Source organism: Cottoperca gobio, chromosome 8 (assembly GCF_900634415.1).
Source record: "Cottoperca gobio chromosome 8, fCotGob3.1, whole genome shotgun sequence".
In the NCBI taxonomy this organism is placed as follows: domain Eukaryota; kingdom Metazoa; phylum Chordata; class Actinopteri; order Perciformes; family Bovichtidae; genus Cottoperca; species Cottoperca gobio.
The window spans coordinates 16,677,882-16,702,319 of record NC_041362.1 but is presented as its reverse complement, the minus strand read 5'-3'; the positions used below and the strand labels follow the sequence as shown (position 1 = coordinate 16,702,319).

At 41.1% G+C, this 24,438-nt stretch overlaps 5 protein-coding genes across 5 annotated transcripts; 3 read left to right on the top strand and 2 right to left on the bottom strand.

Moving 5' to 3' along the window:
• The first annotated feature begins 1,232 nt into the window (after window positions 1-1,232).
• fmc1 (formation of mitochondrial complex V assembly factor 1) lies at window positions 1,233-3,345 on the top strand. The gene is made up of 2 exons (XM_029437085.1): window positions 1,233-1,430; window positions 2,757-3,345. The coding sequence occupies exons 1-2, from the start codon at window positions 1,302-1,304 to the stop codon at window positions 2,958-2,960; spliced, it is 333 nt and encodes a 110-aa protein (XP_029292945.1). The 5' UTR covers window positions 1,233-1,301; the 3' UTR covers window positions 2,961-3,345.
• A 1,074-nt stretch (window positions 3,346-4,419) lies between these two features.
• Window positions 4,420-10,848, top strand: LOC115012394 (heme-binding protein 1-like). Its single transcript, XM_029438001.1, has 4 exons — window positions 4,420-4,848; window positions 7,979-8,117; window positions 8,814-8,994; window positions 9,664-10,848. Exons 1-4 carry the CDS (start codon window positions 4,771-4,773, stop codon window positions 9,839-9,841), a joined length of 576 nt encoding a protein of 191 aa, XP_029293861.1. The 5' UTR covers window positions 4,420-4,770; the 3' UTR covers window positions 9,842-10,848.
• Window positions 10,849-11,250: 402 nt separating this feature from the next.
• On the bottom strand, window positions 11,251-16,692 carry wbp2nl (WBP2 N-terminal like). The gene is given in 9 exon segments (XM_029438290.1): window positions 11,251-12,629; window positions 12,730-12,806; window positions 13,407-13,520; window positions 14,306-14,503; window positions 15,184-15,276; window positions 15,458-15,494; window positions 15,496-15,597; window positions 15,729-15,837; window positions 16,428-16,692. Coding segments are annotated over 9 exon segments (846 nt in total). The 5' UTR covers window positions 16,487-16,692; the 3' UTR covers window positions 11,251-12,572.
• An 878-nt stretch (window positions 16,693-17,570) lies between these two features.
• LOC115012594 (zona pellucida sperm-binding protein 4-like) lies at window positions 17,571-21,598 on the top strand. The gene is made up of 12 exons (XM_029438289.1): window positions 17,571-17,913; window positions 18,074-18,198; window positions 18,623-18,743; window positions 19,010-19,144; window positions 19,303-19,475; window positions 19,680-19,759; window positions 20,109-20,242; window positions 20,345-20,528; window positions 20,811-20,955; window positions 21,032-21,101; window positions 21,177-21,350; window positions 21,432-21,598. The coding sequence occupies exons 1-12, from the start codon at window positions 17,727-17,729 to the stop codon at window positions 21,581-21,583; spliced, it is 1,680 nt and encodes a 559-aa protein (XP_029294149.1). The 5' UTR covers window positions 17,571-17,726; the 3' UTR covers window positions 21,584-21,598.
• Window positions 21,599-22,281: 683 nt separating this feature from the next.
• On the bottom strand, window positions 22,282-24,423 carry rrp7a (ribosomal RNA processing 7 homolog A). The gene is made up of 7 exons (XM_029438148.1): window positions 24,271-24,423; window positions 23,937-24,079; window positions 23,696-23,821; window positions 23,482-23,605; window positions 22,869-22,966; window positions 22,577-22,784; window positions 22,282-22,465 (listed from the first exon to the last, which is right to left on the bottom strand). The coding sequence occupies exons 1-7, from the start codon at window positions 24,419-24,421 to the stop codon at window positions 22,380-22,382; spliced, it is 936 nt and encodes a 311-aa protein (XP_029294008.1). The 5' UTR covers window positions 24,422-24,423; the 3' UTR covers window positions 22,282-22,379.
• Between the last annotated feature and the right edge of the window lie 15 nt (window positions 24,424-24,438).

Genomic DNA, 24,438 nt, shown 5'->3' with positions numbered 1-24,438 from the left:
GTCAAAAGCACCCTTTAGAAAAAAGGTAAAGACTGCAGTGTATCACCACATTAGTTAGATATTGTATCCTGCGATCAGAAAGGCCATGAACCAAATGACCAGATTTACTGACATATAGAATCCATTACATTTCATTAGACATGGCCACAAAGACAAGACATTGTGTTCCTGATAGACTTTCATACTCAAAAGAGAGTGATGTAAGCCACACTCTTTTGTTTTATTCTCTTCAGGGAATAAGTTGTTTTCAATTTGTTCCCACAGCCCACATGTATAGTTTGGTTATATCTATGTTAAAGTTGTTATTCATGGTAAAGGGAAGAAAGAGACAGAAAGATACTGACAGATCCTGGAAGAAAATATGATTACAACTCTCTAAAGTCCCCACTGTCTCTTCTCCGCTGACCCGTTTATCAGACAGTAATTACTTCACTCGCAATCAAACCCAATTGTATTTGCAATGACAGGTGGCTTGTGTGCGGCTGACTGAAGAGCGCAACATTTCAGGGAAGTACTGTTCAGTATTCGATTGTGCACATGCATATTAAGAAATTACCTTACAATAAAAGGTGGAATCCATGTGAAGGAGGCTTCGAATGTGACCGAGGACACACCGTTGTTGCAGCTTTCTTCTCTCTTCGAAAATACAATAAACAATTAACTAAATAAGAACAATTACAGGACAATTATGGAGATAAATATCACAGTTAACGTTATTTTCACACTTTATTTATTCAGGGAATTTGATGAGCTTACATGTTCGTTTCCTAATTAGGCCTACTTACTTTTGCACCTGTGAGTGAACTCTCAGTACAGTCACTGTAGTTAAAGTACAGTAACTGTTACAGCACTTTAAACACTTTTAGTTTGAGGGAGTGAAACGTTAGTTGTTCTCCTTCATGAAGGGTTTTCATTAGATGTAAACCAGTGACTTTAAACATGCTCTTACCCTGGGCTCCTACAGCAGGACTACAAGCAGGGTCGTCGGAGCTTTGGTGGAGGGGTTGATAAGGAAGGCGAAATTAGTTTGACGAACACCGGATGTCAAACCCACAAAAGAGCAGAAGCTGCACATTTCTATACTCCCTTAAAATAAACTATGTGTACGTTAAATCCACGTTACCTTAGAACTGCTGCAGGAAAATGTTAGTTGGGACAGAAGCGTCACATGAGTCGTCGTGAACTAATTGGCGGGACATGGCGCCGCCTTGTGGTCGGTTAATAGTAGTTTGATCGATTGTGCGGTGTTGGATTGAGTGTGCCTGGCTTCATGCGCAGCACAATCACAACACCGTTCAGAGATGGCAGCGCTGTCATCACCCATACGAGTCTGCCGAGGAATACTGAAAGAACTACGTGTCATCCAAGGACCGACTTACAAACGGTCCCTGGCCTACTCCTATGTTATGGACCAGTTTCGTAAGAATAAGGCGAGTTTCTCACCAAATGCGTTGAGCTAACGTTAACCAACTGACATTACAAACAGCATGCTAGCTTAAGCTAACCTGATAACTGAATGAAAACGTTACCGCTTTACATTTACTAGCTAGTTAAGTGAACATAATGTTCGCCCTTTAGTCGTTTACAAACGTGAGAAACGAGCGAATAGCTAATGTGACACTGCTGTTTTGTTTTTGACTACTTAGTGTTATTCGCCAAGTAACAGTTCAGCACAAGGTGACTGGAGGACATGCTAACATTAGCCAGCCACTAACTAGCCTTAGCATAGCTCAGTGGTGAGACCAGACGTGATAATGAATTAGCTAAATATATAAGTTCCTAACCGGTTCCTCCGCTCACCAGACTGCATGCTGCTGCATAGCATTGATAAATGAATTGTGTTCAAATCATCGTCGTTTATTGGTCTGTGCGTTAACGTGAACACAAACCTAACACATTATAACAGCAGCATCCACTAAATGGTATTTAATTTAAGTCTTCAAGGAAGGTTCACTGATTTTAGGTTTTCAAGGAATGTGTACTCATCATTAAATAGATAGTTGTAGCTATGTTTAAACGTTTTTGTTTTGTTTAAAATTCCTTTTACATGACCACATTCATCTTCACATTTTTCAGTCAAGGGTTGTCCTAAATTTAACTATGTATGTATTTTTAATTCATTTCTATAATTACTCTTAAATTAAGCATATAGCATTAACAATCTGTTAACAAAGAGCCCATCTGAGTGCTTGTGATTCTGCTTGTTTCTCTGTTCACCCAAAGCACAGTAGAGCTGCTTGTTCAAATAAAGGGTTAGTGTTTTTAACCTCTTAGAGTAGGCTATATAGGCTCAAAGCTTGTGTTATTTATGCTTGGGAGAACATGGCTCACCAGGCTGGTCTAATGCATGTGCAGTCATTGTAGCAAAATAGCTTGGAGCAACTCTTGCTTGTCACTGTATATTTGTCCAAGCTCCCAAAAGCCTCCAAGGCATTGTAATGTATATGTGAAACTCTATAGGGACAGGACCAAATGCTTACGGTCCATGTAGCTGTTACGGTTGATGAAGGAAGAAAACATTCTGGCAGAAAAAGCCTGTGATGTATAGGCACATGTGTTGTGTAGTCTTGAGTCATTGCTCACTCCATGTTGTCCACCAGCAAGACCTTCTGGCTTTTCTTCATAGATATTGATTTCATTTTACTCCATGGTAACTAATTAAGTCAATAAAGTGAAAATGTGCATGTTGGCTAATTATGTTATGATCCGGTTGAGGATTTGATCTTTACTAAAAATGTCTTTCCGCCCTCTCACAGGTAACAGGAGAAAGATACTGCCGTGCCCAGCAGGAGGCACACCATGACTCACACACATACCTGTGTTTGCTGGGGTCTACCAGGAGCCACCTGGCCCTGCACAAACTTTACCATGGCAAGGGCGATCGCAGCCGAGAAGAAGTGGCTGCCCTCGTGGGGCTCAGGTTGCCAAGTCAGCCAGGAGGTAAAGGCTGGGAGAAGTGAGGACATTGGAAGAAAATCTTGACACTCTCTGGTTCACCTGGTCTCACAATTCACCACATGAAAACTAAAGTGCAAAGGGATAAATGTTTGGAGTATGGCAGACTGGAGATTGTGCTGTTATGGACTGCTTTGAGGAAACTCGATGTATTCCTGTTGTGTTGTTCTACCAATGTTCAATATGAGAATAATCTCAGATCATTTGAAGCAACTGTGAAAATATACGCTATGATTAAAGAAAATCTGTTTAGCTGTAAATATACTGTACCTTACATCTTGTCCACACCTGCTTTTGTTTGTGTTTTGGCAACCATTCAAATTGACTGTAAGTACATTTTCCTTTTGATTCATCTGTCACATTAAATAATAAAAATATTAGTCACTGTTACACTTTCTCAGTTATTTAAACAACTTGACCACACATTAGCTTGAATAGTTTTTTTTGAGCAGTTATAGTTCCCATACATTTCATTTGAGCATTCAAGACTAATTCTTATACTTTCTTACAATAATGCATGTAGCATTGGAGTCATTAGCAATTTAAAGTAATAGACACAGAGGCGATATCTAAATAAAATAATTACCAGAAGGGGTAAAAAAAATACCTAAATACAGAAAAATAAAAAATCACAAGCTGTGAGTCAACAAAAAATTAATGTAATGAAATAAACATTCAAATAAATTGTCTTATATTATACGATGTCCCAGTGATGTCTGCAGTGCCAGCTTGGATGGAATCTTGTCTCTTCTCTATTACATTTTCCCTCCATCCAAAGCTCCCTCATACAGTACCTCAGCTGTTCTGGCCCAATGTTGTCCATCCCACTTCTTTTTTTCATTAAATCTGCCCTTCCTGTTTCCTCTTACTCTCCAGTTGTGACTAACATTGCCTTCAGTGTGAATTTAAATAGACCAACCCTGAAGCAAAGCAACGCACTGTGACACAGGGAGCAAGAAGCCGTGCGTTGGCCCACACACACACACACACACACACACACACACACACACACACACACACACACACACACACACACACACACACAGTCCTGGAAAGAAAGTCCAATGCATACTGACAAACCAATGGCTTGTGTCAAATTTTGTATTGCACAAAAAGCAGGATGTAAATGTGCTTCTCAACTCCCCACTGTTTTCATGCATCCTGGATCCTGGAGCAGACAGCCATGACAAACCGAATGAGAGAGAACCGCTAACAAAAGCTGAGTGGCACTGAAGGTTACTCTGTTTTAGGGCAGGGGGGATTTGGAGGAGGTGACTCCCTATAGTTATGATGTTGCATCTCATACCGGGGAATTAGTTTATGTATTTTCAGCAGCGACCTAGACCCATCTGGGGGTAATACGCCACGGGAAATTAACCCCATGCTGCCAGCTTGATGCCCCACTGTAAGTGAATTTAAAGGTTTATGAGTGTACGGTCGTGATATAAGTGCGCGTCAAGCTGGTAGGAGGAAAGACTGAGCGGAGGAGGGCGGAGACACTCCACCCGTCAGAGTGGAGGCTGATTTGTTCATTCCTAGGCGAGGACTCAGCATCTCCAAGTAACTTCTGTCTCCGAAAGGAAAAAAAGCATCTGTTGAGAGATCTGTGCTCACTGGAACAGAGGCGCGCATAATTTGTGCGTTCGAGCATATTTATCGTGATACCTCTCGTGTATCTAGGTTTTTTGTAGGAGTTGGACGACCACGTAAGGGAGCTGTCGGAGAGAAAGTTGTCTACAGAAAAGCAACAAGGACGGAAAAGGAGGACAGACAACAAACCAACGGAGCGGAGAGAGGAGAGGTGACCTGGCCGACATGTTTGGCATGATGAAGAATTCGCTCTTCGGAAACACCGAGGAGACGGAATATAAACTGCTCAGCAGCGAGACGAAGGTAAGGAAGAAGCGCGCGGACACCTGTCTGTCAGACACAACTTCGTCACTCTGACATCTTTTCTGCACATTCTCTCTCCATGGCTGATTACGCAAGTTATTCCTACTGTACAGTAAAGGTGCAATGTTTCTCCTCCTGTTTGCATACATATTTTATCCAGTACTTAACATTAGCTAGGTTTTGTTATGGCAATTGGGTTTAAAATGGGCATTGACTTTGCAGTGTGTTTCCTGCTGTTGTCACAACCCCTGTAACATTAACTGACAGCCTGGCAGTTAATTGCTTGTGACCTATAAAGATGCCTGCTGAGCCGCACAGTGTGGGGCAAAGGGGCAAACCAGCCAGAGGTCCTCTGCCAATCAGCCAGCCAGGGATGAATACAGATGGTGATGCTGAGAGTAACCTCAGTTTTGTTTTTTCCATCATGACATTGTAGATGCATGTGTGTGCCTGCCTTGAAAGAGGATGCAGGTCAGATGTGTGTTTGTGGTTAACCCAAGAGCTCACATATAATGTATGGACTTGTGTACACCGATACACTGACCATGGACAACTGACGTCACAGAGTAGGAAGGGCATGCCCTTTCCATGTCAACAGCCCACCCCTTGTTATGTTTATATAAATACTGTGTTTGCCTAGATTTAATGTATGCACACTTAGATTCCAGTAAACTCACTGATGTGTGTTGTTTACTGAGGCAATGCCCGACAGCCCTTTTCGAGGTTCTTCTCTCGTGTCCTGTTGACCCACAGTGCACTACTGTAAATGCGCACATAGCCATGTAATGTCACAGTTGGCATGGGGCTTATCTCTGAATAGCAGCTAACAAAGGCACACAGACTGAGACAAAGAGGACTTCCAGCCAAACTGACCAGAGAGGCAGGGAATCAAATGACCCAAAGTGACACATTTACCCACAACCACACACACACACACACACACACACACACACACACACACACACACACACACACACACACACACACACACGGAAAGCAGATCTGTCCTGATACGGCATACTAACATCCATTGTCTGAAGCTGAAATTCGGAAAACGGCTGTTTAAGCCAGCAGCATGTGTACAAATAACTGCATTTAAACTATTTCACATTTGAAAAGTGGGAACGAATATGATTATAATTAGTGATCATTTATATTTCTGATCCAAATGCAGCGTGATATCGAAGGTCATCACAGTACCCACACTTCTTCTAAGTGTTCATGAAAAGGCAGAGCTCAAAGATCGTCCAATCTCCGGACCTGACTGACTTTATTAAACAGTGGGTATTGAAATCAGAGCTCATCACCTGATCTGTGCAGCACCCGCCTGACTCTGACACCCAACACTCTTAATTAAAACTGATACAGAATACAGAGGAGTTGGCAGGGCATACATATGTACATACCCACACACATTTGCACCAGAATAACGACAACATATAGGTGCTCAGCTAGAAGTTTGCTAATGAATGTGGACGAACATGAAATATCAATTTAACAGTCACAGTGTTGATAATACCCTTATGTGCTCTCCTCAGGCACAGAGTAATTATCATTGTATAAGATGGCAGCTAAACAGACACAGCCACAGAAAAATAATTACACTGCTTAACTGAAGTCAGGCTCCGCTTTCTCGGTATGTCACCCATACACAATGTTAATGGCGGTCCCGCTGACAAGCCATACAGAGCACAACGCTTGTAATTACTAAGCAGGAGCCTGGGTACCTGTCACTAGTTAGAGCTCAATGATAACATAGTGTTATCGTGTATGTTCTGAGGAATTAATATGGCTGCGTCGTCTGATTGCAGGACTTCTGTTTACCACTGGGGTGGATTTTGAATAAGATGAGGTGGATGAAAATGGTTATTAACACAAATATAGCAATTGGACATTTAAACACCCTATATGGAAAATAGAGCATGATTTAGAAATGCAAGATAAGCAGTTGTAGTCCATTTAGACTACACAAAGAAAAACATAAGAAACACCAGTGAATTATCTGGGAAGATAATATGGCCGACATCTTAACATTAACAATTCAGGGGAAAAAATTGTCTATCAACTTTGACTGTTTGAGCACCAAGCATCATTGGTGTAAACTCAGAGTTCGTCGGAGTCCTGCGCTCTGTCCTTCGCTTATATACGAGACAAAGACAAAAACATTTGCATGATATTCTGAGATTTGTGTTTTCCCTCAGGAAAGAGAAAAGATACTTGAGAAGCCCACGTAAGAATGAGTGTATGCAGTGGAAACGATGCCTCGAGTGTATTTCCTTTGTTGTCTTTTTTTGCTGCAATTTGAAGAAAAAAACCCACATCATCTGCAAAATAATGAACTGTATATTTGACAACAGCCAGCTCCTTATTATAGAGAGATGGTAAACACTGTAAGGAGAACAAAATCACAATGACAATAAATTCCAAAATGTCATGCATACAAACACGGAGCTATAAACAGTGTAATCACATTAGTAGAATGAGCAGCTGTATTTGAAACCTGCATCACATTCTCTGCAGTGGATAGATCCCTTCAAAACCTATTAAAGTTATTGCTCAGCAGCAGCATAGCTGAGTGACTGTGCTCCACATTAGCCCCACTTAATCATATTTAATGCAAAACTGTTGCATCATTTTGACGCTGCAAGTCTGGGGGTGGGGGCGAGTTTTGTGTGTGTTTCCCTGTGCGCTGTTATGTAAGACATCTCTTGCCCATTATTCTCTGTAGGATGACTGAACCCTGCAGAGCAGAAGAAACTAAATCAAATCAGTGTAAATACATTTCATCTGCATCTCATTATTTGGCTGCCCACATTGGTTTCACACACCCACATGTGTGCAGTCACACTTACACAAACACACACACTGAACCCTCCAAGTGTTAACCCCCGCCAGTTCAAGGATTTCGTCCTTGGTAGCAGATTGTCAACATCAGTGTGTCAGAGGTGAATCATATCTGAGCTTAACCTCTCCCATGCAGCCATCCCTAGTAAAGAAAACTAGGGATGGCTGCGTGTGTGGGTGTATGTGCATAATAAAAGCAATTTCTGCATCTGTGAATGCCTTAATGTGCAGCTGTGGTCGGCCTGCTGATGCTTAAACCGCCCCCTGATTTTATTTTCTTCCCCAGGATGGAGTGAGCTTTGAGGTGCGGCGGTACGATGGTGCCAAGTACGCCGTTGTCTCCTCGGAGGGGCGAACCTTCGACCAAGTGACGGGAGAGCTGGTGAGGAAGCTGCTCATGTACATCGGTGGCAGCAATGAACAAGGTAAGCCAATCAGAAAATCAAACTGTGCGGAGATATTAGAGGACCTAATGTGGCTCATCGACTGCCTGTTATCTTTCCTGTTCCTCTTTCAGGCTTACACGTCTTATCACACACACACACATAAGTAAAGTATGAACCAAGAGTACTGATGTTATGTAAAAGTAAGATTTTCCTAATCTGATTAAGGAAACAGAGAAGAAACTCATTGGACTAATAATTGAAGGTAAGTCATATAATGGCTCTTTATCAAGTGCGAGGCCAGTTCTGCAGTTTACAGAAGGATGGAAAATATAACAATCTTTTCTCAGTTTTCCAATTTTGTTTATGGAGTTACATTGATACATATATATATATAGTTCATTTTGAATAAACAAACTATTGTTAGAGTATAAACTGTCTCTCTTGAAATGGCTTATCTTTATTGGAGGATAAATCCAAATTGTAATAATACTCAGACACTTCCCAGCTTCAGCTCAACAGACATATATACTGTAACCTCAGCCAACCAAAAGTGCAGTCTGGAAACAAGGCCTCAGTGCAGAATCATCAGTTACTTTGCTTGATATTCATAGAGGTGCAATTTACTCACAACCGCTGACCTTTAGATGTGGGTTGTTCGCTTTAGGGAGGATAGTGGCGTTTCTCCTTGTTCCCCCTTTTTAAACTCACTTTCTGTCTCTCACTTCATCCTCTAAGGTGTGGCCATGGGTACAGCAGCTCCCATCATCATCACAGTGTATCCGCGGAATGACGGGGTTCTGTCTCGCCGTTTGGTGGTCGCCATTCGTGTCCCCACCAGCTACCAGCAAAGCCCCCCGACTCCCACAGACAGTGCCATCGCCATTGAGGATCGGCCCGGCATGACTGTCTACGCTCTGTACGTGTTATTTAAAGTGTTATATATATATACAAGGAATTTTAAGATATCTCCAATATTTAAGTTTCCTCTGTGATTTTGTCCAAACTTTGGACCCAAATGCACTAATAGCTATTTAATTTTTAGAGGCCTTAGTTAATATATTCAGTAAAAAGTTCACATAATTGTGTTTGGTGTGAGTTGCCGAGTGTTGGAGAGATTTCTGCCTTTTCTCAGATATAATGGAACTAGATGGCACTCGTCTTGTGGAGCTCAAAGCGCCAAAAGAAATACATTCTTTCCAGAAATCATGAATACTCAAGAACTCACATGTTGTTGTGAGCAGTTTTATATAGGAACTATTTTCTTTCTACCGAACTACATCCACCAATGAGTTGGCAGGAGTCTCTCGTCCATGAGGAGATCCATGCTTCCTTGAAAATGTGGATTATCTTGAGTAACCACGTCATGATTTCTGGAAAGAGACAGAGTGCATCTAGTTCCATTATATTGGAGAGAAGGCAGACATCTCTACGGCTGATATCGCCAACACAACTCGCATCAAAGCTATTTAGATTGATAAATAACTCTACAGGTAAGAGGGAAAAAGATTTTGGGGTACACTGTCCCTTTAAACTGACACTCATCATCCACCTTATTAATAAAAAGTCATTGTTTTGTGTTTTGCAGGCAGTCTGGAGGCTTCGCAGGGGAGACTGAGTACCGAGCAGAGGCCTTGCGTTTGACACGCACCCTGGGTGAGACGGCCCCCTTTCAGCGCAAGCAGTACTTCTGCTGTAGCTACGACCCACCGCTCAAGCCTTACGGACGCCGCAACGAGGTGTGGTTTCTACAGGAAGAGCCGTAGGAGCCATTCGGTCAGATCTGATCTCACGCTGAATCCTTCATTCAACCTCAATTACACTTTCACTGATGACAATCCTGTAGCTCTAACAGTATTTGATTGGTAAGAGCAATATGGGGACTTGATAGACCTTTAAACCCAAATGGACGGATAGAGATTACCCATGTTGCCTTTACCCATCTGATCTTCTGCTTGTCACACGTACAGTAGCTACACTTAAGTTAGATATTCAAGGAATGGGACCATTTAGAATCAGCTTTCTCTCATTTAATATCACGCTTTATTTATGTTTCTAATTTAAACTCCCCCTTGTTGCTCTGAAACAACACGTGATGAGAAAGGCTTCTCGACAAATGTAGTGATAAGACGTGAAAGTGTTTCTTCCATGTAATGCGCTTCATACAGATCTGAAAGCTTTGCATCACTGCCGTTCAGTTCTCTACGCCAAGGGAAAATACAGCTTAAAGAAACTACCTTTAGATAAACTGGTATGCTACTGCATACTTAGTGAATATTTTAATATAATCTGTATTGAAATACATGATTTGTTGTCCTGAATTCCCTGTAGAGCTCTCATCTCCCTAAAGAGCACTCAGTAGGGCTTTGCACATCTTTGATCTAGTTTACAATGTTGTGACGGCTACAGAGAAATGTATAGAATTATAGAGCATTAGATACATGGGAGTAAAAAGCACACTTCATTTTCCTGAGTAAGGAACTGGAAAGAAATAGGAGTTGAGCCATAAAGTAGAACTAGTCTTTATTAGTCTTTATGGTTGGACAGCTGTGAACTTAGCTAGCTATAGGTGTTGTTCTAAACTCTGTGATTATATGTTGATCCACAAAGCATTTGTGTGTCGTGAATATTTTGTGTTTTAGTGCATGACAATGCCATCTTTATTTATTACTCTTGAAACTGTGTTATGCGATACATCTGTACCTGTGATGAGTGAATATAATGTTCAGATTTGATAGTGTTTCATAACATAATAAATATGTTATTCAGTGCAGATCGTTCTAGTTGTATTTCTTTCTTTGTTAAAACGCTAACTGGGACACACACACACACACACACACACACACACACACACACACACACACACACGTGTAGGTTTACTTCTGAATAAGTAAACGTTGAGCCTTTATTTAGCTAAATAATTACCAGTACACTTTAATGGAACAAAATTCAGAGAAAGCAATGAGCAGCTAACCTAAGTAAATGTGCAACTTAATGGATGGTAAAATAAACATGGTTGTAAATGGACTTCATTTACATAATGTAGATTGAATGTCTGAATGCGGCAGTAAATGTCAATTAGATATTTAACCCAATTATGAGGGTTGGATAAATGTTTCATTTAAAGTCATTCAGTGTTAAAAATTCAGGATGAGATAAATGACAAACATCAAAATTCAATAAATGACTTATTTATTAGATTTAAATTGACAGACAAAATTCAGCAGAAGGAATAATTACTGCAAGAGAGATATTAATATACAGACATTTGATTAATTCAAGCAAACTAAAAACAAAACAAAACAAAATAAATCCTTTATCCACTTCAACTGTGTGCAAATAGACTTTCAAACAGGTGTTAACTGATGTATAATGAGCGGGCTGCGATTACACGGCCTGTCGGCGTCTCAGCTTACTGTAATCTGGATACAAATGGTTTCAATTCAGAGGTTTCGACGGCAGGCGAAACACTGACGGGCCCTTAATACACCGCTGTGGCCCTGTAACCCCAAACTAGTGTAATTACACAAAGAGAGTTCTGGTTTCAGCTTGGCTTTGCATACATGAATACAATAGAAGCTAGGAGTAGGCCACGGGGTCATTCAGGTAACGCCAGCTCGTCACCTTTAACCTTGTTATGAGAGGTTGAAATATTGCACATACATAGACTTGTTAAGCAAGAAATCTATCTGATCCCCTTTTCTTCAAACAATGCATTGCACCTTTTCATAACAAAAGACTAGAACGTATATTAAAATGATGGAGACGGAGAGAATGAAGGAAATTACTTCGACTGTAATGTAACTAGTGCAGGATCACGTTGGTCATATGTTAGGGAAACTTTAACTCGCAATTGTTTTTCTAATCATCGTATGAGAATCAATCATATAATGTATCACTAAACACTATTCAACCCAGTCCCGGTTTTGTATAAGGACAACTACTCAACGCAAAACTGTATAGGAAACACACACACAGTACCTTCAATGATACTGCAAAAATACTTTTTTATAATAGGAGTTGCTATTGTTAATAACTACAGGAACTGCAATCAAGAAATTGCTACAAAATGTTTTGGTAATAAATCTGTCTTAAAAAATACATTCCCCATACTGCCTCCTTCTTTCAGCTCTTCAGGACAGTTTTGGTGCCCTGACCTACGTGCTAGAGAATTAGACAGAAATAAATCCCATCACTGAGAATGTTAATGAGTCTAGCTAGAGTTACAAGTTGTCAATCATTTTTAAATGAACTTAAGTAAAAGGTAAATTTGTATTTAAAAGATGAGATTGATTTTGTAAGCCAGTCCAGTATCCAAAATATCATTGATTCGTTGGTGAATTATCACTGACATCTTTGAACCCTCTATTGACTTGCATTTTCTTTCCTGTATTCTACAACCGAGTAGGTATCCATCAACATTACTCCTTGCTTTAGAATTTATTTAAGATACAGAGGACGAGGGAGGAGTGTCGTAGAAGTGACGGTGCCTGAGCTTCAGTTACTTTTCTTCTCAGGAGAGTTTGGATAAGGTGCATATGGTGGAGGCCGCTCCTGCGTGGGAGTAAAGTAAAAAAACAAAAACTTAGTAAAAGCGCTGTTGTGTCACTTCGACACATCTTTAACTGAGGAGAAGAAAAGCAAAGCAGTTTACCATGGGCATGTAGACATTGTGTGGATTGCTGGGATTGTAATACGCACTGCCTGCTGCTTCAGCTGCCTTGGAGTTACCTGTGCATAAAATGAGATGTGACAAAGACAGGGAAATTAAGACAGACAGTGATGACTGCTGAAAATATTTAGGAACAGACGCCAAAGCTCCAAACACTGTAAGGAGAGCTGATGCGAGGAGCGCAGCATTTGTCATGTGAAGCACAACAACTGACAGCTCCAGGAATCATTGAGACAAAACCCACAGGCACACCCTGAGGAGAGGCGGACGTCCTAACTCAAGCTCTTCCTAAAATAGACATTGTGCCACCCCCATGTGCAGGGTGAGCCTGTTTTCACTGAAATCCACAAGGGACTAGAAAAGAGAATGGGGAAGAAGAGGTAAAGGAGAGATACTTTAAATCTGTGTAATTTTGATGTGTAGTGGATGAGACATCAGCACCCCTTTTTAGGTGGCATGCTACGAAGTGATTCACTTTGAGGCAGACAGATCAGATCTGACGGGTGCAGTGACACAGCCATGCAGAGATCATAAATAAGAGAGAGAGAGTGAGCGAGAGCGAGAGCGAGAGAGAGAGACAGAGACAGAGACAGAGACAGAGACAGAGACAGAGACAGAGACAGAGACACAGAGACACAGAGACACAGAGGGACAGACACCTTGAGGTGGTTGTGGTGCTGCTGTCCAGTTCTGGGGGGGTGCAGCCCAATTCTGTGGTGGCCCAGGGTAGGGGGGAGGTGGGGCCATGTAGTCAAAACCAGATGGGTACATTCCTGGAACACAGAAAGACAACAGAAAAAACAGAGATGGAGTTTGAAGGTCAAAGAAGGTTACAGTCTGTTTGGGCAATTAGTGACACAGCAAAGACCAAAAAACAAGACTAACAAGACCAAAAAACAAAACACTAACAGGGAGAGAGCGACATTGCAGCATTATTTGGCCTTAAGCCAGGATTTTACTTATGCGCATTAAGGACATTTGATGAAAAATGTGTATACAAGATATAAAAATGTGTGCACTGCATACACAGGCTAAAAGCTAAAAGCTATGAAAGTATGTACACATAATTACAGTATATTTTCTACATCGATTAACTCGCTCCCTATGTAAATATTAGGGGCTCATTCTAAGCTAAAAACAAAACAGAATAAATTGCCAACTATTTTGATAAAAGATTAATCGTTAGTCGTTTTTCATGCAAAAATATCAGAAAAGGCTGTTTTCAGCCACTCAAATATGGAGATTTCCTGCTTTTCTCTTTTTTCATATCATATTAAACTGAATATGTTTGAGGTTTGGAACTTTTTGACATAACTAGACATTTAAAAAAGGCAGAAAATAACCAGTAGAAAAATCAATAATGAAAAGAACCGTTTGTTGCAGCCGTATTTACAGGTATTGAATGTTAGAGCGAAAGAACAAAAAAATTAAAAGAGATCTATAGGAAAAAGCTATTAAGTAGACCTTGAGTTAATATTATTTTACTAATGCACACATACTGGTACACTAATCTAAAAGCACATACAGATGTCATATTACAAATGACTGAATTCTGTACCTGCAGCAGCCGTTGGCTGGGGATAGCCCATGTTGTCAGCAGCAGGGAGAGGGCCCTGGTAGAATCCATTTTGCTGGGGAGGGGGTGTGTAAGTATAGCCGTGAGGAGCAGGTGGAGGTGGGCCGTAGCCATTCATCATTCCAGGTGAAGGATAGCCGTAAGAGGCAGCACCGTTTTGTGCAGGAGCAGCGCGAGAAGCTGAAACACAGCAAGAGAAAAAGGTTCTTTTGCAACAAATAAACTGGAATTTTCAAAAATCATGGATTCACTCACATCTAACATAATCTATAGTATTGGGGCCTTCAGTACATTTCTGATTTTATTTCTTTACGGTTACAATTTTAACCTTAAAAAGTGTATTTTTACAATGTGGTATTTGTACCCAGGTATTAAAAGGTTTTATATAGGGCACTCTGAACATTAATATAGCAGCAAACAACTATTTGCCATGTTAACATTTAATGGTGTCCTGACAGTTTGATACCAGGGTATGCTAAAGCGAGACTAATGATATCTGTATCGTAGTTTATAATCTATCCATAAATTCAGCATATGTCTGAGTCATAAGACATTTGTTCAGCCGAATACAAGACACACTACCGGCACGGTAGGACGGACGTGATTTCATGCGATTTGGTCACGTACAGTGGGGTTGCACTGTAACACTGTTAGCTCTGTCAGCACTGTTTCCGTGCTGTGAGCACCGTTAGCTGCCAGCCGCCAGCTCAGCTGTTGCCATGTTGTGAGTTGTGTGGAGGCTATCCCTCAATCAAAATATATGCTCTAAATTCATTATAGAGAACCTTAAAGGAGTATTACACTAATATTCAGCATTGCAAAACATGGGACACAGTGATTAAGGAAACTAGCATACAAACCATTAGTGGCCAGTTTGAAGAGATGCTGTCCCACCTCTATGGCTCCTCCACTGGTGAATGACATCTTGAAACTGGCCTGGCCCTCCCAGCCACCTAATGAGAGTCAACAACGTTTAGAACAAATACAGAAAGCTACACTTTTGTTTTATTGTGCAGTCCCTGTATTTTGTCTAAGATAATGACCTAATGTCTATTATATTTTGCAATAATATGACCTTTTATGAAACTAATTAATTAATATAGTAGTTATGACTTAAAACAAAAGGCAACCTACCACCAGGTTCAGCAGACACTGTCCCTTTAATGTAGTTAGGCTGCAAAGACTGGCTGCTCAATGCTGCAGCCCTTCATCAGATAATAGGGGAACATGGCTGAACCCATGCAATCCTTGGTATTACTGGACACAAACAGCAACTATGCCAGTGAATGAGGGAAGAGACAAGGGAGAGTTTGGGGAGAGTTACAACAGGAAGTGTGAGATGGACACTGACAACTCTCCAATCAAGAAGACAGCAGCAGCCGTTACATATATGTTATGGTTGTACCCTGTATGGTGTGAGGTAAATGGTGCCCTTCTTGGTCCCCCTAAGCAGGTCCATCTTGCCGTTGACATCGCTGAAGGACAGCTCCACATTCTTACATTCCCTTAAAACACTGAAAAGTAGAAGCAGATGAAAATAAAGTACCCTGTTACAGCCACAATAAAAAGGTATACTGATACAATTATGTTATAGTAGTTTCAAAAAATTGCTTGTCACAGCTGGCTGTGACAAGCAAGTACACACACGCACACGTACACACAACTTGTGAAGAAATGTGAATTAGTCAACGTGGAGCCTTCAACACGAGCATATCTTGATGATGCTGTTATGTCAACACCGCTACTTCCTGTTTTGGTAGTCGGCTAACCTTATAAGTTAGCCATATTGTTTAACAGCAAAACCAACTGTCAAGGTACACGGATGTTATAAAGTCGGTCAATATTATATTACCCAAGTTTAAAACATTTAACATAATGTTTGAATTGCCCAGAAATGACAAACACAGCTGAAGCAAACGTCAATAATGGAACAGATGTGTTAGCTACTTATGCAAATGGTAGCCAGGCCAGCTAGCGCCAGGCTAGCGGTCGGATAGCATCATGTTGACTACGCACTGGAAAGTAGAAGGTAAACAAGCCCAGAAGAGAGGCCTCAGCTAGCTGCTACATAAATGTAACCATGGACGCAACATAATGCACATACCTTTCTCCGTTGTTTATCAAAACACCGCCGTTTTGCGAATGATTCCGATTCAAAGCCATGTTTGGGAGACGTCTTCTGCTCTCCTGCTTCCCGTGCTAAAGTCTGGTCGATGGGGATGCCCCAGAAACAATCCTCACTGGCTTTACGTCACGTCACGGTACGAGAACTCGTGATTTACCGTGGAGTGGGACATTAACCATCATGAGCTCACAAACTGCTGTGTCATACTGAAGCCTGTCCATTAGATCATTGTTTCATATCTGATGGACTGTAAAGGTTTGGTCCAATAAAAGTGTTGACATCCACATGAATTATCTATATCCTCTGGCATCACAGTTGCACAGAAATTCATTATATCCTTCGAGAATATGAGTCTAATTAAAGGCAACCTCATCGTCATCAAGTGATTGAAACCATCTAATATCTATACAATTTAAATAATGATTTATAAAGTAGATGATTATTTAATTAATTACTGGAGTTTTATTAGTAATCACAGATGTATCAGGACAGCATACAAGGACACTCATTTGAAACCCTGACGTGATGCAGCAGGGAATAAAGGTTGAAGATTGCCTATTTAATAATTAGATGGGTACACGAATTGCCATAGGGAGAGGTGGTGAGGTTAGCAAGGCCTTTGAGTTACGCAATGATTTCATTTAAGGCTCCCTGAGGATACCAAGCATGTGCTCAGCATGTTATGCATTATTTAAACATTGACCTTTTTTTATTTATTTATACTAATAACCAGCTCATTCCGACTTACTTTTCAAAGCAGCTTTAACCCGGCAGCTCTCTCTCTCTCTTTTTAAATATTATTATTATTATTATTATTATTATTATTATTATTATTATTATTATTATTATTATTATTATTTTAATGAACGTATAATCAGCCATACCATCTTAATTAATGAGATTTGTTTTAACTACATCATAAGGTAATATAAATAATAATAATAAAACAATCTCTCAGATAAACATCTCTGCATACTGATATGCATTTATTTGTATTTATTTTTTAAATTTAAGAGGCTCAACATAACATAACCTGGCAGCTTTCAGGGCACGCACATGGACCACTGTGACATAATTCCAACTAGTTATAACATGAATGACAACAGGCACACACCTCCATGTAGTGAAGCTCTCGTGCTCTGGTAGAGGACGCAACCAGCTTCAAAATAATTAACCCTAATTAACAGAAGTCACGTGACCCCTTCCTCGTGTCAAAGAAAGGACGTTCAATTTTGGGGACCAAAACCTTACAAGCCAAAACATCTAAATCATAAGGAGATGAATTATCATTGTGAGAAACTTTGTTTGATCACATTTGCCGTAATGGCTCTGCACTGTTGGTGTTTTTCAACCGTCCAGACGAAGAAAACACCTGAGCAGCTCGTCTTTCCCAGAGTCACCTGCTCGGATCGAAGGATACGAGCTGTTTTTGGTCCGCGGGTCAAACATAATATACACGTTACAGGTGAGATCGCCTTCTTCGCTGCAGTGCTATATTTCCAACCCGTGAGATGGCTTGCAAACATGGTTGGAAACTGTTAAGAGCTTATTCAATCGTTTATTTTCAAAATCTCAACATTTGCATTGAATCTATCAATATTGTGTGTGCTTTGTTGTTTTCTTAGACATGACGGGGACTATAATCCCAGTGCCTCAATCTGAGGGCTCCTGTGGAGTGAGACTGGGCAGGGAGAAAAACCAGGGCATCTCCTTCTACAGCAGATATGACAGCTGCTATGCACAGATTGAGGTAAAATAAGGGACTGTATGAAAGTTATTGGCTGGGGGTGGAGGACATTGTGTCTTTCTAATATAAAAAGCAAGGTCCTCTCTTTGACTAAGAACAAATTGTAAGACCTTTCCCACAATATATGCAAGTAATAAGACACTATTGATTGGTACACATATTGAAACATTTATTTACATTTAAATGCCTGCCTGAAAGTTTTCAGCGTCAAACTCAACATTGCAAATGTGCTCTCTGTTTTTTAAACATTGAGAAATCTACAGAAATAGAATACACACATGCACTTCGGGAGTGAATTAGGACCATGTGTGAAAAATGTATTTGAGTACTGAGATTATTTTACTTGTTTTTAAAAATGTTTTATTTGAATTGCAAGATTAAAGTCAGAATTCTTAACATCCACGTTGTAATGACTTTTGATCCTCAGGGCAGCAAAGTGGTCGTCCCTCTGCACATACAGCTGACGGGAGAGGATCGATGGTTCAAGGTAAACCTCAGCTGTCCTCTGATAAAGAGACACAGTGAGAGGACTAACCCTACCCCAACACGTGAGTGGTCACAGCCGATGAGCACAATAAGCTCATTGACACAGTTATGTCGTCTATATCTGAAGTCAGTGTTCACTTTTCACCAGTTTCCATCAATCCAAACCTAAACTGGTACATTTAGCTTTGGAGCCTGGTCAAGAGTTCTGAATAATTAGTTTACACACAAGTGAAGTGATATTACCTGTCCTTTACCATACAGAGAGGGTTTTGGCGTGACACAACTTACTGTGTCAGTTCACGACATTAAAAACATGGCTCTTTTCCAGCGTTACCTGGAAACTGTGACACAGAAAGAGCTCTACGAGTGGACTGTGGCAAAGAAAGCATTTCAGGTGAGGCCTGCAACAAACTGAGATGCTGCTACGACACCGATGATTCAACCTGCTACTACAGGCTCAATGGTAAGATTGGCATTTGTCTAGGCATGTAAAGTTTGCGTGGAAGTGATTACGTGATGGGGTAAATGATTTATCAGTAACATTTCCTCCAAATGAGAACATATGGTGAACATGCTTGTTTAAGTGTTAAAAAGCCGACGTGTTCCTGTGTGTCTCTCCAGCCTGCTCTCTGGATGGACACTTTGTGTTCTCAGTAAAAGTTACAGACACAGAGCAGCCCATCGATCCCAGCAGCCTCATTGTAAAGGATCAGCCACAGTGTATCCCTTTGGTCACCACCCCAGAGATGGCTATCTTCAAGATTGGATTCATGGACTGTGGTGCAAAGATAAAGGTAATGCTACTTGTCTGTTTGATTCCAACTTAAGATATCTAATATTTTGACAAGAATATACTGTATAGAGCGCTGATATGCTGTTCCTCTGGTCCACTGTGAATTATGTCACAAGTCATCAAAGCTTTTTTTTTAATTTAATTTGACTTGAAATAGTTGCTGTTTGCTTGAGTCTGAATCCTTTCTTCTCTGCCCGGCTTTTAGGTAGATGGAGACGTGGTGATCTACGAGATAGTAGTGGAGGAGCTGCATACTAAAAGTATGACTAATCGTTCTCCATTTAGGTGAGGGGTTTTTTCTTTTTTCTAATCCTATTTTCACTACTGTAAAGCTTATAGCGCTGATAGAGTGATGACAGGCATGGTTGGATTGCTGAATGGGCCTAAAAGCCCAAAGTGACATAGGACCCCCTGACCTTCAACTACAAAATGTCACTCAAAGAGACATATACCAACCAGGAAGAGACTCAAGATAACTACAAATAAACATAAAAAGACTACAAAGAGATACAAAATGACCAAAACATTTGTAAAAAGACAACAAAGAGACTATGAAAAGGGGGAAAGAGACACAAAATGACCATGAAAAGTATGCTGGTGGTAATAGATGTACTGATAAGTATGAGGTTTCTAGTCTCCAGGTCCAGTGTAAATATGAGGCATCAGATTCAAACCGTGCAGCAGTCATGCAGTCCTCGTTTGCATTCATCAACCCACCACCTGTGGTTGCACTGGGAACTATCGGAGTGCAGATGAGAATAGCCAAAGGTAATGAATATAGAGTAGCATGGCTGTTTTTGCAGTATGGAATTGCATTGTGTCAAGAACTTTGTGTCAAAAACCTTTTTTAGTGATAATGTGTTTCTCTAGATGCATCCTTCACATCCTTCTTCCCTGAGGACCATCTTCCACTGACCTTGCCGCTGCGCAAAGCTGCATATGTGGAGATCTCCATCGCCCAGCCGTCGCTAGACCCCACCCTTTTCCTGCGTGTACGGGATTGCTTTGCCTACCCTGCGTCTAGACACTCTGTGTGGACGCTTCTCTATGACGGGTAAGGTGGACGCAATTTCAGATGGCAACCTGAAAGGATCTTGGGGAAACATTGATGGGCATGCAGGGTAGGGCTGTCAAATATGACACACTAGTTTAGATTAACATGTTAAAAAACGTAAATGAACGCATGTAATTTAATGAGGATTCTGGCCACATCTTAGGCGATAGGCGTATCTTCAATTAAAAGTGTCTTTGCCACCCCATGAATATTTCTCTTGAGGTATGGAAATCACGAGCATAGGCTACTGAACAGCTGACAATTACTTCTCCTCCTGGATAGATGTCCCAACCCTTTGGACAACATGAGAAGCTCCATTCCTGTGATCTACCAGGGGAAGACCACCCCCCACTCCCAAGTCAGGAGGTTTGATGTCAAGACCTTTGCCTTCTTAGACCCTCATACAGGCGAGCCAAGTGTGGAGGAAGTAAGCCCGTCACATCGGCATATTTTAACAATATAAAAAAATGCATCTCTGCAAACATGTGTAATCTCTCACTCAGATGTACTTCCACTGCTGGGTGGAAATCTGCACAGATGATGTTGACTGTGCACAGCGTTGCGCCATCAATTGTGAGTATATAACAGTATGTGCTGTGTATATGGGGTGTGTGTGTGTGTGGTGAACTTTTGCCTCTCCTCCCACAGCATCTGAGGGTGAGAGACAGAGAAGAGAGGCGAAGTCCAACCAGGTGCCGCTGGTCTCTTTAGGCCCGCTGCTGCTGGGACAGAACAGCACTGAACTGGAGGACAGTCCAGTGCTGCTGCTGGGACAGAACAGCACTGGACTGGAGGACAGTCCATGTGTGAAGCAGAAGACGAGTAAGTCCTGCTCAGCACTGTCCATGTGATGGATGGACCAAAGGCAATACTTGAATTAAATGTTTTTTCTCTGTTCCTCAGTGCTTCAGGTGACGGTGTATGTTCTCGGTGGTGTTGGTGCCGCCCTGATATTGATCCTGATGGTCACTGTATGCTCATGCATCAGAAAGAGACAGACTGCAGAAGCACAGCCAGTTTGTGAAAAACAAGTTGACTGTGAACAATCTCAATAAAAACATTTCATCAAACTTGTTTTTGTAATTTATCATAAAATCAAAAGCTGCAGTCATTCCTTATCTGCCAGGCGTAAAGCTGTGGGGAGATGGTGTGTCTGCAGCTAATCTCACACTACTGCAGCCATCTGCCTGATATTTTCTTTTTACTCATTTCACTGAATGCTGAAAGACCTTTCAAGGTTGAAGATTCACTTTCTTTTTAAACCTTTTGACTGTTTTTATACCGTCTTTGACTGCTTGACTTATTTAAAATTGACTTGACTAACCAATTGCAGGAAATGCCTTTTGCTACGGGCAAAAGGCATTTCCTGCAATTGGTTAGTCTGAAAATAAGCCACTTAGTCTGTTGCAGGCCATATTTTGGACTTAGTCATGGTTTAGAGACTTGACATCCAGAGAAGTTTGGTGTCATTTTGAACCGGAGCATCTGCAGATTAATTCCATACCAGATGTGTTATAATCCACTAAAGTTAGGCACAGTACCAGATGAATAAATCCCTGTTTGTTATCTTCTCGGCACTCGAGTGCACTTTAGTCACAGCTACTTCACTGTTCAGGGGAAATTGGTTCAAATGGTTTCCTTGGTTGTCATTTTATGGTCACCTTTTTAATCAAATGTTTTCTACCAACACCAATGATTTAATTATCCTTTGTCTCTTGTGAGGTGCTGGTAATTCAATAATGATGAAAACAAGTCAGAATAACAGTTTATTGACACAAATGCTGCGAGTCATAATGTAGTTAAAACACACCAGAGCAGTGAAATGAGGAATGGAAAATGGGGGTAGATGACTCAGTAAGGTTTGAACTTTCTCTGTGTCCTCAGAATAGCTATTCTCTGTTTATCCTCCTCAAACTTTTTCCTTAGTTCAGCAATATCTGAAAAGAAAAAGGAGCATCGTTAGCCATAAAGACATTTTGTTTTACAAAACTTGATCATGTCTCTCATCCTCGTCTGCAGGTGAAGAATAAACCTAATTGACAACTTACGTTCTTTCTGTGTGTTTCTGTGTTGCCAGGTGTAGAAGTTCATGAGCTCCTTCCTCTTCTTCTTCCTTATCTCTTTCTGGAGAGTCCTCTTGTTGGCTGCCTCACTGTGGGGGCGGGCCTTGGTGCCCTTAGATCCTCTTGTGACTTTCACCCAGCCTTCTTCATCCTCTTGTAGCTGCTCGGCCTCCTTCTTCTGCCTGTCCGCTTCCTAAGAGAAAGCAAAAACATGTTGAAGTCCCATCACGGACTAGATGGGCGAGTGACGCTGGAGGAAGAAGTGCAGATTTCTCACCTCCTCTTTCCGCTTGTCGTAGCCTTCCATAAAGGAGTCGACTATTTGTTGCAGTTTGTCCGGATGAATAAAAGACTCCGTGTACTGCTGAATCCATTCTGCCGTAAGAAAGAGCACATAACAAGAATGACTCAAGAGACTGGTTTGTTCTGCGTTAGAATATGTGTGATCAACAAGCACATTGTACGACTAGATTCATATTTAAAATAGTAAATACAAAGCAACACCAAACAGCTATAACATTATCTAAAAGCAGTAATAGCGTAAATAAAATATGATTGCGTTAGAGCTGCAACGATTAGTCGAAAAAGGGATTAGATGTTTAAAAGAATAATAATTGCCAACTGTTTTGAAAACGGATTAATCCTCAATGTCACTTCATGCAAAAATGGCAGAAAATGCAGTTTTCAGACTCTTAAAATGGAAGAGTTGCTGCTTTTCTCTGCTTTGTATCATTAAACTGAATATCTTTGGGTTTCAGACTGACAAAACATGACATTCATATTCACCTATGACCATGACGGTTAATCTAGAAAAGAATCAGCAGATTAATGGATAATGAAAAGGATGATGAAGTTGCAGCCCTACATTACATCACTGTAGCATCACTCACTCTGGGCTCCTGTCCTCACTGGATGCTGCTCTGTGCAGACCACCAAAGGCGCATCATGTGGGTGGGATTTAGCTTCTGCTAAACTGGAGGAGTTTTGGAACACAATGTAGCCTACTTTGAAACCCTGGAAGGGGCAGACAAGAGGTTAAATAATGAGCTGAAATATACTGTACATTACAGTTTGCTCATGGTGTTACAGCAGAAAGAGCTCAACCTGTTTTTTAGCTGGCCTAAAGAACTTGGACATCTTGGGCCCAGACTCCTGAGAGGAGCCCGGGTGGTCCCTCAGCTCCACGGACTGAACACAGCCAAACTGCGAGAACAGCTCGTTGACAACAGCCTGAAACACAGACAGCAGGGCATGAATGAAAGTTAGTCTGTATTTCAAGGATAACTAAATGATTTAGATTATTAACAAATCATTTAGAGCAGGCAGTAAGCTACATTAACTGTACCTCTGTGCAGTACGGGGGGATGTTGAGCACAAATAAAGTCCGGTCCATCGGTCTGTGTGAACTCTTCTCTGCTCGTACTTTGTGCTCCTTCACGTACAGCTTGTGCTGTGCAACGCTGTCGGACCTAAACCGTAAAGACAGCACTGCGGAGAGACACAAGGGGAAACACACTTAAAGCCAACACATCACTCAGCACAGTATCGCGGCTCAACAGGCGTACCGTTCAATAACCGCCCAAAACCTCGTAAAACGACAAGAAAAAGTCCTGTCCGATGATAACTCAGTATGCTAGCGAAAAGCTGGAATTAATATCCTTCATTTTGTCAATAAATACCTGTAAATCCTCCAGGAATAACACAAGGCTGGTTGCTGGCATGTTTCTTCTTGGACGGCGCCATTTTGGTGTGAACCTTTACACCGGAAGTACAAGTAAAACCCAAGTACGCAGTAAATGCTCTTTCTTTGAAAAGTAAATGCAAACGCATTCACAATTTAATGCTAT